Genomic DNA, 13,451 nt, shown 5'->3' with positions numbered 1-13,451 from the left:
TTGAAAATAATTTGGAGTACGAACTGACAGCCCCTCAAGACTGAGTGTTTGTTTAATTGAGCACATTACTTGCCTAGCAGGTCACTAACCTACAAGTGTCCCCAGCCTTTATGAAAAGGTGTCTTAAGGGGACGTATAAGACTGGACTGGGGTTCTCTATAGCCAAGGATGGAAATGCCCGTGTTAAGTAAACAACCACATTTATAATCTATTTTGACATCTAGAATTAAACTGCTATTTGTGTTTCATTAACAATCACATTTTGTTCTTTTTATTCCTGCATGAGTGCACAGTGGGTATGTTGTTAATGTGCAAATACCCCCAGTCTGCTGAAAATGTACATTGTTCTGGGGGGGCTGGAGGAACCCCCTCTTTTCCCCTTTACCTCTGTTTGCTTTTCAGCTCCAGGTCGGCGGCGGTGGCGACGCTGTGCCGAGTGTCACTTGACGCGATCACTAAGTGCACCACTGCCTCCACCTCAGGGACCTGCTCTGCTTCTATGAACCTCACTATGCCCAGCTTACACTGCCCGGAGGTGGAAAAAGAAACAACACTTAATAACAAAGCGGAAATCAAGCCATACACCCATTTTCTGCTTTGGTTTATGCTGCCTGAAAGTTTTGGGGTACACATTTTACTTCAGGTCACATTTATATATGTTAAGCATAAAACTGTATTTCTATATGCCATACATCACTTTTTTTTTGCTCTCCTGCACACACGGACAAATAAACATACATATACTGTACAGTGCTCAAATTAAGACGTTATATGTTAACGTGTCAAACCACCGCTTCTAAAAACACCAAATGTTCAGAATCTTTCAACTGACAGCAACGCTAGCATTTTTATACCTGGCTGTCTGGGTATAAAGTTAAGTCAAATTCCTGTAGAGTTGCTGTAGGCATAAAGTAAACATTACAAAAAAAAACACATTTAATCATACCACACAGTAAAAAAAGATAGTTCCCCCCCCCAAAAGTTAGTTCTCCCAATTCCACAATATCCTTGATGTTACAAACAGGCGCCTGCGGATGATCACCTGTTCGAGCTGCTCTGGGGTCCAGGGCGTCTCTCCGATGACGCGCTTCGCCGCGTAGAGGCTCATGCCAGGCGGTGGCTGGGGCAGCCCAGGGCCCGAACTGCTCCCGCTGGCCACCGAGCCCTGGGGGGAAGCCGGAGCCGGGCGGCTCTGGGGCTCGTTGAGCACGAACCTAACAGCCGGCACCACAAAAAAAACACCCACGACTTACACTGAGCCTTCAGACAAAAGTGAAGTGCTACAAAAACTATCATCTGTCTTACAGTAAATTCCCCGGGCATGCATTTCAAACCAAGAAAGGGAAGCACTTCTCCACCCCAAGAGGAACGTTCTCCTCGAGCACCAGCAGTTTCTTGAAAGAAGCCAGGGTTTAAGACTTCAAAAGTAGGGCTCTTTCCACACTCCTTTCTGTGTGCTTTGTGTAATAAATATCTCCTGTTTCTAGGTATCAAAGCACTTTCACATAGTTTTCATTTGTGATGTCGGTTCTGTGGTGATTAAATGTACGTTTGTGAGGGTAAATGTGCAGAATTTCTCTCCACCTTTTATAGAACTATTCATTTTATCAAATTTTATACAGGACACTACAAAGAGACAAGGTACGGATACTTAAACTGATAAATATATGCATACAAAGATGTCAAAAGATTAACTCACTAAAGGAAAGAAAATGAATGAGGAAAAAAAGGAGAGATCTTATTTGTGGCCAAACAAAGAAGATTAGTCAAGCGTCAACTGAATATATTAATCTATAAATACAAATCAAAAATACGATTCCTATTGCCGAAATAGACGCTGGATCATCTGCTGATGGTGGAAAAGAAGTAGTTGACATCCATTGAGCAATACACAGAAATGGACTCAAAATGCTGTATAAACAGAGCCCAGATCTTGACGGAGTGTCTGACTAGTCATTTAGAACTATTGTGTAGAGACAGTGCAAAGAGCAAGAGAGAGCAGGAAGACAGAAAGTGTAAAGGTACTACCTCCATATGCAATCAAACAAGTCCAATCTCCATTAGCAAAAGTTGGCTAATTTGCTCAAGTTGGCTAATCAATAGCAAAATCCAACAACCTAGGGCATTGGCATACTAGCAAACCTCTTTACTTCGAAAAGTCCTCTAGGAATGAACCTGAGTCAATGGAACATGCTTAACGTATTACAAACGCATACTCACCCGTAAGGCATAAGCAACACATCTAACATGAAATCTAAGAGCAGGTGCACGGTCTTTGGCTTCTCAACAAGGATGAATGGAGAGGCAGTTTTGGATGGCTCTGATGGATACTTCATGTGGAACAATGTGGGGATCAGGAGATGCATTAAGCTGAAAAAATATAATGAGAGAGAACTTGTTAATAGAACATGAAGCATTGTATTCAAATAGCCTGAATAACAAAATTCAGCTAAGCGTGCTGGCACCCAGGGCTAGATTTTAAGTATTTACGAAGGACATCACAATTTGGGCCTAATAATAACACTGACAATAAGGGTAAAATGATTCTAATATTTAAGTTGATTCAAAACATTTTTTATTTATGTTTCAGCTCATATTAGCATATTTAAGTTTCAGTGAAATCCAACTACTAGAATCCATTAGAATCTATTAATATACAAGATTCATTCCACACCATATTTTTTGCTGGTATTGCTTCAGTGAGAAAGATAAATGCCGAAATGCTGAAAATGCAGTCACAAATTCATTCCAGTTGGCAAGAGCTATGTTGCTTTTCTGTCAAACCAAATGTATTAAAATAGATCACTGTCTTTTACTGTTATTTTTAATTCTCCATCTACCTAAAAACTAAAGTGGATGAATTGTGATGTATTGTACACAATAACCCTCCACCACACCCACACATAAACAACCTCAGGAACCTTTGCTGTTAAACTGTTATAATATTAGAATTATTATTTTGTCATGTGTTTTTATTTTCTTGATTATAACGTGCAGCACATTGGACATAAATGTCAAGCAGACATTAAATGCACAAACACAAAAACTGCAGCTGTATCCTTGTTCGATTGCTATGGCCAAACAAACTTTGTAAAGGGGTACAAATGCTTGCTATAATCCCAACCTGATTTAAGACTTGAATGCAGGAGTTCAAGGAGGAGTTTTCCACTCAATAATTTGTTAACATTTTTTCTTCTTCAGTTTATACAAAATGCCCAGGCCATGAAGTCACTTATACCAAAAAGCTAATGATCAATGACTTACTTATACTTACACAAATAATACTGAACCTAAACTAAACTTCATACAGAACTGAGATGTACTGTATTCAAATGTTTTGCAAACACAACTTTGAATGTGCCATTCAACAAATAAACCCCTGCCTCAAGTGTCCTGTAGGCTTTTGAAGAACACCAAACAGTACAGGAGCAGACATCTGCAAAAAGGCATTGCTACTGGAAGGGCCACATGGAAAGACACCCTCACTGACACAGATCCTTACAAACGCTAGTTTCACCTGATGCACCAGATTTAAAGACTCCAAGAAGTGGGAGATGACGAAGGGAAGGTATCCTCGCTTACATTTACTTGCGCAAAAAACAGGACATGATTATCCTGACCGTCACCTTCCAGTACAATTATGTCATGTCTGGTTTCTTTTTTTTTTTTTTGCAGATTCTGACCGAGGCGGGGCTAGATAAGCTGTGAATAACAGCTGGGAATAAAAGTCCATTCACCCATCTTGCTGTGGCTGTGGCTTTCCCTCCATGGCGGTCAGCAGAGTAGGGGCCAGCTCGCACTGTTTTTCCACATCCAGGCGGGGGTAACCCATCTTGATGTAAATTATGGTGAAATTCTGCAGAGAATCACAAGGGCAAAGAAAGTATCTATAAAACAAAAATCACTAAAAAGGTACAGGTCAACAGTCGTAACGGCTTAGAATTTGAGGCACTCATCTACTCACATACAGTAACAAAGTACATTACAATTGGATCTGCTGCATCTACTGTATGAATCTTCTGTCCTTAGTTATAAGAGCGTTTGCCTGTCACCTGAGATTGGATCTCATTCCTTCTCACTCCGATTTTCTATTCAATATTATTCAATTTCATACATTTTTTTTTAATATTAATAAGCCAGTTCAATCAAGTTCTGAAAAAGAATTTGCATCAATAGATATTATACATGATACAAGATTAATTTCCTCAGATCAGAATGGTCACAAATAACAGGAGCCTCATAAGGCTTGAGGGCAGCAGTGTAGGGGAGCAGTTAGGGTCCTAGACTCCTATTTGGAAGATCATGGGTTCACATTCCAGGTGAGACACTGCTGTTGCATCCTTGAGCGAATATTTCACCCAAATGATTCCAGTGAAATACCCAGCTGCACAAATGGGTGAAGTGGATAAAAGCATTAGCCAACTAAGCACAGAGAACATAGGAAAAAATAAAATCCTTGAAAACTCCTTCAGAAAGTGACAATTGAAACCATACCTAACCTGTCAAATTAATAATATAACACATACTGTTCCTGAAAAACCACTCCTACAGCTGCTATAATCTGGCCCAGAGGACGTGGAGGCTCTTCAGACACAGGTTTAGGACCTGATGCCATTGGGCTATAGGATCTCATTTCAAGCTCTGTTATTTTTTTTATATTTAGAATGTTATTCATACATTTCCCATCATCAATTCACACAGGTGTACTGAGTCTCAATGAGGTTCTGTTCATTGGATTTTCACATTAGAAAGAGATCATGAATAATTAAACCCTAATTTCTCTTTATTCAGAAACGACATCATCAGACTGAACTGAGTCACTTCTTCCATCCTCAGCTCATTTTCTCCTGCTGGCAATATGCAAAACCTAAGCATAAGCTTTAAAGGGTCAGGTTGTCTTGTGTTTTGTTATATTTATATTGGCTCTGGTTTCGCAAACCAGTGAGGGAACACAGGCCAGGCCAGGAGAAAGTTGCCCAGTCATCTAGAAAAATGTCACACACTGACGTTTTGAAAATTAGTATAGAACAAACTGTAAACTTCTGAAAAAAAAATGCAACAAAAGAACAGAAGACATATAATAGTGTGGTGCCAATGCTGAGATGATATCCTGTATGTTCAGTGATGTTATTAGCACATTCAAGCAGTTGTATTCTGAAGAAATCCAAAATGTTTTCATTCCTTTGTGTCTACTTAATGTCTCAAGTCCAATATAGTACTTCAGTTTATCGTTTCCCATGATTATTCATGGAAATGTATGATAAAGAATCATCACTTTAGATTCTTTCACTGATTATCTAATACCACAGGATTTTCCGCAGACAAAATAGTTCTATTTCTCTTAAGGTAGTCATGGCATGTTTACATAATACTGACATAATTAACATCTTTATTAAGGTGTGTTCATATAATACACACAAATACAAAATGTGTACTACACAGCAAGATGGATATGTGGAAATTAGCTGACTGGATTGTTTAAGCACCAAGCTAAGCTGTTTTTACTCAATGAGGCCTTGTGATCACAAACAGCATCCCACTGTATCTAGCAGATAATTAGTAAGTCTCAAAGAGTCAATGTTGGGCACAATTAGCCTTGAAGTCCTTAAGCTCTGGACACAGAAGGAATCAACTGCTAAAAACATTCCTTAATTGGCTAAAGTTACGAATCAAACCCATAAACTATTCAAAAGCTACCTAATAACCTGCAGGAATACGGCTATCCCAGATCTTAACTGCAACTCCCAGGCCTTGCAGACTCTGTGCCAATCATATAAGAAATAGCACAGACACTTTAAATTAAGTAATTTATGAATTACCTAATTCATACATTATATGAATTTCATTATTTCTGTTTATAGAAATATATGAACAAATATAATAGAAAAGGTATAAAAGGCTTGTAGGTTATTTAACTTTCAAAAGATTAACATTAAAAATGTATAAAAGTATAAAGTTACTTCACAGTAGTAATTTGATTTTCAATTTTCTATTTGTGCTTCCCAAAGCAAACATATCAGTTGTTTCACAAATAATTATAAGTGGAGAAAAATGCTTTATCTAGAAAATTCATTGGCACACGGGACTGCAAAAATGGCTTTAAAAAGAAAGACAAAATGGTTATTTCCTATTTCTGCTATAACAGCATTTGATCATATGTACTGGGCAAAGACACTGAAAATTCCTTACAGAAAAACACCTAAATTAAAAATGAGGTCAGGGCTGCGAGTCATTCCAAACCAATTTTGTAGCCAAAAGGATGTGACGTTTGCAAATACAAAACAAATTCAACTGTCCATCTGTGACTCGCTATGATTCAGCAGTTACTGATGTACCCTACATATCGGTACCGCTATCTATCTCCAGTCTTCAAAGATTACAAATATTTATTTACTTCCTTACCATAAGCAGTGTTCAGTGTTCCATAAACTAAGCCTATCACGTTTATGAAAGTGCCTCAGGCAACTGTAATACTTTGACATTTACACCAAGAACTCAGTAATGTTTAGGTACTGTTATTCCATCACAGCAGAAAGTTACATTAAACCACAGTTCAGTGTTAATGTTATTCATATTCACCATAACAATGTAACCTCAACTGCGTCCTGGCCAAATTCCCCATTGCTCTTTAACAATCATGGCCTCCTAATAATCGCTATCTATTAACTCCTCCCCACTGAGAGCTGGTGTGTGGGGAGCGTTCTGGCGCACTATGGCTGCATCCAGGTGGGATTGCACATTGGTGGTCGTGGAGGGGAGCCCCCATGACCAGTAAAGCACTTTGAGTAGAGTCTCCAGAAAATCACTATATAAGTGTAAGTGCAATTATTATTATTTTTCTACCACATTTAGTAGCTTTGATCCCCCAGTATTTTTGTCTGAATTCTTTTGGCACATTTCGGAAATTTTTCTGTGGGGATCACAGGTGCTCTGTGTGCTATTTCGAAGGGAGAAAAAAGAAACCCCTTGCTTTTTCACCTGTTTTCTGATGTTTCAGTCGCAACCATTTTAGCCGCGGGGAAAATCACTGAGAAGATGCATTTTAAGGCTCATGGCAGAGCATTCTGTTCTGTTTTTGATGAACAACATCATATCTGGTTACAAACTGCACCACAGCCTTTAACAGAAGCACACAGTCAAAAACCACTCTGAGAATCCTGACAATAATACACGCACAGAACAAAACACACAAACCGAGCAAAAAGCAACTGAAGACACTCAGGGCTTTATTCATAAAACCACTGTGGTACATTTATATCGGTTTATTCACTGAAATGAAAATAAAAGTGAAGATGTGAAGTACCATCAGTTTTGCAGGATGGTCATGTGAGAGTCTCTAAAGGCAGCTCAGACTTTCTTTTTCAGTTCTGTAGGTCTTGGAGTTCATTTCTCAGAGCGTGGTGATGAGCACAGAGTACACAGAGCTTAGACTGCCTACTAACACGCCTCGTTTTGGAACTTAATGCTGCGCACGCGTGGGGACCAAATAAGTATACCGTTCGACAACAGCAGCACAAAGCATGTTGAGTTAATGGATGCAACCTTCCAGCTAAGGGGGTGCTTCAGAATGATTTTCATTTTCTTGTCGCTTCAGGGCTGGGCGATTTTGGCGGCTGCTCATTTTTAATTGTAAAAAGACTCACTGTCACAAAGGAAGCGGCCGCAGGGTCCTGGTACTGCACCAGCAAGGTCTCCACCGGCAGCTGGATTTTAGGTCGGCTCTTAATGCGCTTGTTGAGGTGAACCAGCAGCTCCATCACCTGAGGGCGGCAAACGTGTCCAGTGAGAGGTCAGCGTCGCAAGACGGCTAAAAAAATAAAGCTCCTTCCCCCTAAATGTACAAGACACTTTGTCGCAGTCGATGCTTAAGTGTACGAACATTTTCACGTCAAGTTAAATTAAAGATTGCCATGAACCATTTCGAAGTGGGCATTTCTAATGAAAATAACAAAGGAAGAGCCCTACCCAAACAACCCAAGACATCTTCTCACAATGACAACAAACCATTGTGTTGACAGGAAGCATACTTATAAATTCAGATTTAACACAGCTGACTGATACGATCAATTTCTAATAAAGAAAACGTGTTTTTGTAGACAGATATATTGCAAATTGGCTTTTTTTTTTAATCAGAGGAAGAAATGGCTGGGTAAAACAGGAATCTCCTGAAGAACGTAAGAAGAGAATCCACTCCCGAGACACAAGGAGTCAAGAAGCTGTTCGAAGCGTCAGTCTTACTTTTTTCCTCACACCTTCCTGAGTGCTGGACAGCTTCAGCAGCACAGGGGGCAGGAACTTGGATATGACGTTCTGCAGCTGCTCGTCCGTCTCCGCGTGCCCCAGGCAAAGGAAGACGCGCTCCAGCTGATCTGCCCAAGGCAAGCACACACAGGTGGCACGATAAACAGAGCACCGGGACATTTCCCACCGAGCTTCAGCAGGGCAACCCATAAAACCAGGTGCTCAAGTGGCTGTGCATTAAAGGCAAGCATCTCTTTACCTGTTTCCACAGGTGACATTTACAAAATATAATATACAGTCATGTGAAAAAGAAAGTACACCCTCTTTCAATTCAATGGTTTTACATATCAGGGCATAAATAACGATCACCTGGTCCTCACCGACTTCTATAATAAGACAAATCTAGCCTCAGACAACAGACAACACATCGCAGATTTCACTATGTCATTATTTATTCAACAAAAAGTAAGCCAAAATGCAGAAAAAATGTGGGAAAAATGAAATGCACCTTACTGCTTCTGTAGGAATTAAGAAGGTAATTAGCATCCAGGTGCTGCTAATCAAATGCACGTGATTAGTTGATCATCAGGTAGTGTGACCACCTCAAATAAAAGCAGAACTTTTGGCAGTTTGGTGGTCTGGAGCATTTAGATGTGTGTTAACACCATGCCAAGGAGAAAAGACATCAGCAATGAACTCAGAGAAGCAATTGTTGCTGCTCATCAATCTGAGAAAGGTTATAAGGCCATTTCCGAACAATGTGAAATCCATCGTTCTACAGTGAGAAGGATTATTTACAAATGGAGAACATTCAAGACAGTTGCCAATCTTCCTGGAGTGGGCGTCCCAGCAAATTCATCCCAAGGTCAGACTGTATAAGGCTCAGAGAAATTGCAGAGAACCCAAGAGCTACATCTAGGGATCTACAGGCCTCGGTCAACATGTTAAGTGTTGAAGTTCATGACTGTACGATCAGAAAAAGACTGAACAAGTATGGCTTTCATGGAAGGGTAGCCAGGAGAAAGCCCCTTCTCTCCAAAAAGAACATGGCAGCACGGCTTAATTTGCAAAGCTGCATCTGAACAAACCACAAGATTTCTGGAACAATGTCCTTTGGACAGACGAGATCAAAAGGGAGATGTTTGCTCATTATGCACAATGCCATATTTGGCGAAAACCAAACAGCGTATCGCAACAAACACCGCATACCAACTATCAAGCATGGTGGTGGAGGGGTGATTTGGGCTTGTTTTGCAGCCATAGGAGCTGGGCACTTTGTAGGAGACAAATTTGAGGCCATCTGTCTGACAGCTAAAGCTTGGCCATAACTGGGTTATGCAACAGGACAATGATCCCAAGCACGCCAGCATGTCTACAACTGAATGGCTGAAAAAGAAAAGAATCAAGGTTTTGGAATGGCCAAGTCAAAGTCCAGACCCCAACCCCATTGAGATGCTGTGGTGGGACCCTAAGAGAGTTGTGCATAAACGAATGCCCTCCGACATCAATGAACTGAAGCAATGTAAAGAAGAGTGGGCCAAAACTCCTCCAAAACGATGTGAGATGCTGATAAACTCATACAGAAAACGATTACTTCAAGTTATTGCTGCTAAAGGTGGTTCTACAAGCTACTTGAATCAAGGGGTGTACTTAGTTTTTCACACATGGCTTCTGCATGTTGACTTATTCTTTGTTAAATAATGACATAGTGGAATCTGTTATGTGTTATTTGTCACCTGAGGTTAGAGTTACCTTATTTTAGGACCTGGTAAGGACCAGCTGGTTTTTTATGTCCCGATACATAAAACCACAGAATTGAAAGAGGGTGTACCTTCTTTATCACATGACCGTATATATATATAACATATAGGGATACTTAATCTTCTCATTGTTATTTCTTTTGGTGCTACTACTGCAAGCGGTACCGTACAGTATGTCAAGAACACTTGCACGTTTCAATGTACAAAGTGCTAACACAGATCTTCCCATATGATCCGACTGGTAACCAAACAGTTTTGTTTGCATTTAAATATGCTGCTAAAACTGGAAAAAGAAAGAAAGTAAGATTGCTGTTTTCTGTGGCTTCACTGCAGATTTAGAAAAAGAGGGGAGTGGCTTTTTAAAGTGCATTCAAATGTATGTTAAAAGGATTTAATGCCTGAGTCATTTAGAACGCGTGGCACCATAAAATAACTGAAATGACAAATTACCGGTTTCAGTTAAAACGCATTCACCATACAAATTATTACACTCTATATTAAAATACCACTCGGATTTTTCATTGACCAATAGCAGACTTCTAAATACATAAAAATGAAACAAAAAAAAAACTTGACAGACTTATGCTCTCTGGCACACCAGGTTGCAAGACAGAAAGGAAACACTAAAGACATGAAAACCGTAAAAAAAACGATAGTCTGTCACTGTTCCCCTGCGATGACGTTCATTGGCAATAATTTCTGTATCTACAATGTCAATACATTGGGGAATGATATGTAAAAAATGTCTTACACTAACATGAGGCTATTTGCATGGCCTTGAATAAAGCTCTGAACAATACTGCTGCACTAAGCCTAAGACTACTTTAAATGTGCAGTATAGCTTATGAGAATAAAATAAGAATGAACAAAAAGGATCACTAAAAGGCATTTATATGCATACACACGAACTTTAACAGAAAACTTAAGGTTACTCTCTAACTAAAGAGTTCAACAAATATTTCATGAAAATTACAATACGAGACCCTATTCGTAGGGATTATTTATCCAGTATATTTTTACACAAACCATATATGTGAGTGCAGTTCCCTTCTTCTCATTTTTATGAGCAATTCTGGACGTACAGTACATTGTAAACCTTACCACCGCCCTTAAAAGACTGCGTTTAATGATTAAAAAAAACTACATGACACTATATGAAAGCAAAACACCGAAACATTCAATTGCACGGAAATCTGATCCTTCCTTAAATTAAGTGCATAAATAATTTACGATTAATATAATTACTTTCGTTTTCAGATCATGACTGTGCACTAGGCCTATTTCTCTTCTTTTTCCCCCCAACGTGTATTGTAGTCATTATAAGTGCATACGCAGTATAACGTCAGTGAAACTCTGCTCTGAACGTTTATTTTTTTCACAAAAAAGGCGATCTCGGCTTTAGCTATTAACGACAGACAGAGGCTAAAACACGATATTCCCCGACTTTTCCGCTGACCGGTTTTTCATACCACAACTAGTAACTTACTGAGCTCATCCTGCGCAGCCATGTTTGCAGTGACTCCGAAGCACACAGACGCAGCCACTCCTGCTTGCTGTGAGGAGCCGTCTCCGAGCTGAATAATCCCCTAACTCTCTCGCCCTGTATATTTAGAAATAGCTGAGGCTACAGAAACCGCTGCAGACAACTGATACAACAGCACCACTTAGAGCCGAAGTGAAGGTATTTCCCAGCAGAAATTTAGCGAGACCTACAGTACGGCGACGGAACAGAAAATAATGTCCAATTTTCAACCCATCTTTGGGTGCCTCCCCGGTTTGCAGTTTGAAGTGGTCCGTCCACTTGAAGTGTCTTCCTCGGATGTAATGGATTACAATGGACAGTTCGGTAACGATGATTTACTGGGGGAGGGAATGGGGATTTAAAGATCAACTGTGTGTTCATTTGAAAAAAACAATCCAAAGAAAGTATTGATGTCTTACTGTTTACTTTGTTGTGAAAAGACAGAAGGGTGGGGTCCATCGAAATGTTCAAGCTGAGTTTATTGAACAATTATTATTAACTATGCAACAATACGTTATTTTTATATATTCTTCCCTGCGGATCAATTCGTGCCCTTCCCAACAGTGTTTCTTCCTCGCTGTTTTCTCACCTGCAGCACCAATACTATATGATCTGCACCTTTCTCTGCCCCCCCCATCCCATCCCTGTTTTTTTTAAAGGATAAGGTTAGGAGGTTGAAAACTGTGCAGTTGCTCTACAGTTCTAATTTGTGAATTTTCTTTTTCAGGTTGAAAACGTACACAGGGTTAGGGAGAGGACTGGAGTTAGGTTAAGCATTAGTGTTATGCTTCCATTTGTGGTCACAGTCGAGATCATTTCGGGGTTAGATTAGATCCATGCTGAGGGGAATAGTTGGGATTGGGACCAGTCTGGGATCCAGGTAAGGCTTCAGCCTAATTTTAACGACTAAGGGTAAGGCTAGAGACTAGGTTTAGGGTTACATACTGTAATAAATACAGACCCCGATTAGCACTTATTGTTACCTAACTGATTGCCCACCTTTATATAAGTGAATAAATGTTAATCACTGTCTATGAAACCAGTGGATAATGTTATACAGTACATAATCTCATATTACTGAAAAAGATGATCATACAAAGTACTGAAAACATTATGGGACACATCAGGACTTATATTTTGTTTTGCACTAGTTGTTTCCTTTGGTTAATTCAAAATAATTTGGGGGCAGTGTGGTGTGACATTGGTTAGCATTGCTGCCTCACAGTGCTGGGGTCCTGGGTTCAATTTCAACCCTGCTGTCCTGTGTGCATGAAGTTTGGATGATCTCCCCATGTTCCTGTGGGTTTCCTGCAGGTGCTCCGGTTTCCTCCCATTGTCCAAAGACGTGCCGGTACTGTAGATTGATTGACGGCCGGGAAAACTGGCCCTGGTGGGAGTGTGTGTGTGTGTGTGTGTGTGTGCGTGTGCGCGCCTGTGCATCTGCCCTGCGATGAACTGGCATCTCGTCCAGGATGTATCCCGCCTCATGCCTGTTTCCTGCTGGGATAGGCTCCGGCTCCCCTGATTTGGATAAAGTGGTTAAGAAATGGGCGGATCATGATAGGTTAAGTTCAATGCCGTGCAATCACACTAGAAAGTGTCAGAGTGGGAGGATAAGACTGGCCAGAGCCCCAGGTGGGAGATGCCAGTGGAGAACACCAGTGGGCTTGTAACTGCGCACCAGAGGGCTGACAGGATAGCAGTGGCTGTAGACCTGTGCCGGCATTTCTGAGACTCCGACGGGACACGTGGGCTGGTGTGTGTGATCAGCATCTGGGGGAATCGCCCCTCTTTCTGTGCCAGAGGCTGTGGCAGTTCAGAGCGATGCTGTTTGGATTGGGTAATGCTCAAGGCCCTCGAGAGAGGCTCATGGATTTTGGATACCCTGTCAGACTGTGTACTGTGCCTGGATGACGTAATGGTACACG

The 13,451-nt window shown here is 40.6% G+C and overlaps 1 protein-coding gene across 1 annotated transcript in view; it reads right to left on the bottom strand.

Annotated features, from left to right (window-relative positions):
• The window catches only part of ecpas (Ecm29 proteasome adaptor and scaffold), a 45,488-nt gene extending 33,623 nt beyond the window's left edge, over window positions 1–11,865 (bottom strand). The window contains exons 1-7 of the mRNA XM_015345865.2: window positions 11,488–11,865; window positions 8,239–8,369; window positions 7,644–7,760; window positions 3,738–3,856; window positions 2,221–2,370; window positions 1,043–1,214; window positions 386–525 (exon numbers count right to left, since the gene is read on the bottom strand). Coding sequence (XP_015201351.2) covers window positions 386–525; window positions 1,043–1,214; window positions 2,221–2,370; window positions 3,738–3,856; window positions 7,644–7,760; window positions 8,239–8,369; window positions 11,488–11,509 — 851 coding nt within the window. The 5' untranslated portion in view covers window positions 11,510–11,865. The remainder of the gene's footprint in view (window positions 1–385; window positions 526–1,042; window positions 1,215–2,220; window positions 2,371–3,737; window positions 3,857–7,643; window positions 7,761–8,238; window positions 8,370–11,487) is intronic.
• Between the last annotated feature and the right edge of the window lie 1,586 nt (window positions 11,866–13,451).

The sequence above is a fragment of the Lepisosteus oculatus genome, chromosome 1 (genome assembly GCF_040954835.1).
Source record: "Lepisosteus oculatus isolate fLepOcu1 chromosome 1, fLepOcu1.hap2, whole genome shotgun sequence".
Classification (NCBI taxonomy): Eukaryota; Metazoa; Chordata; class Actinopteri; order Semionotiformes; family Lepisosteidae; genus Lepisosteus; species Lepisosteus oculatus.
This window is presented reverse-complemented; position numbering and strand designations above follow the sequence as displayed.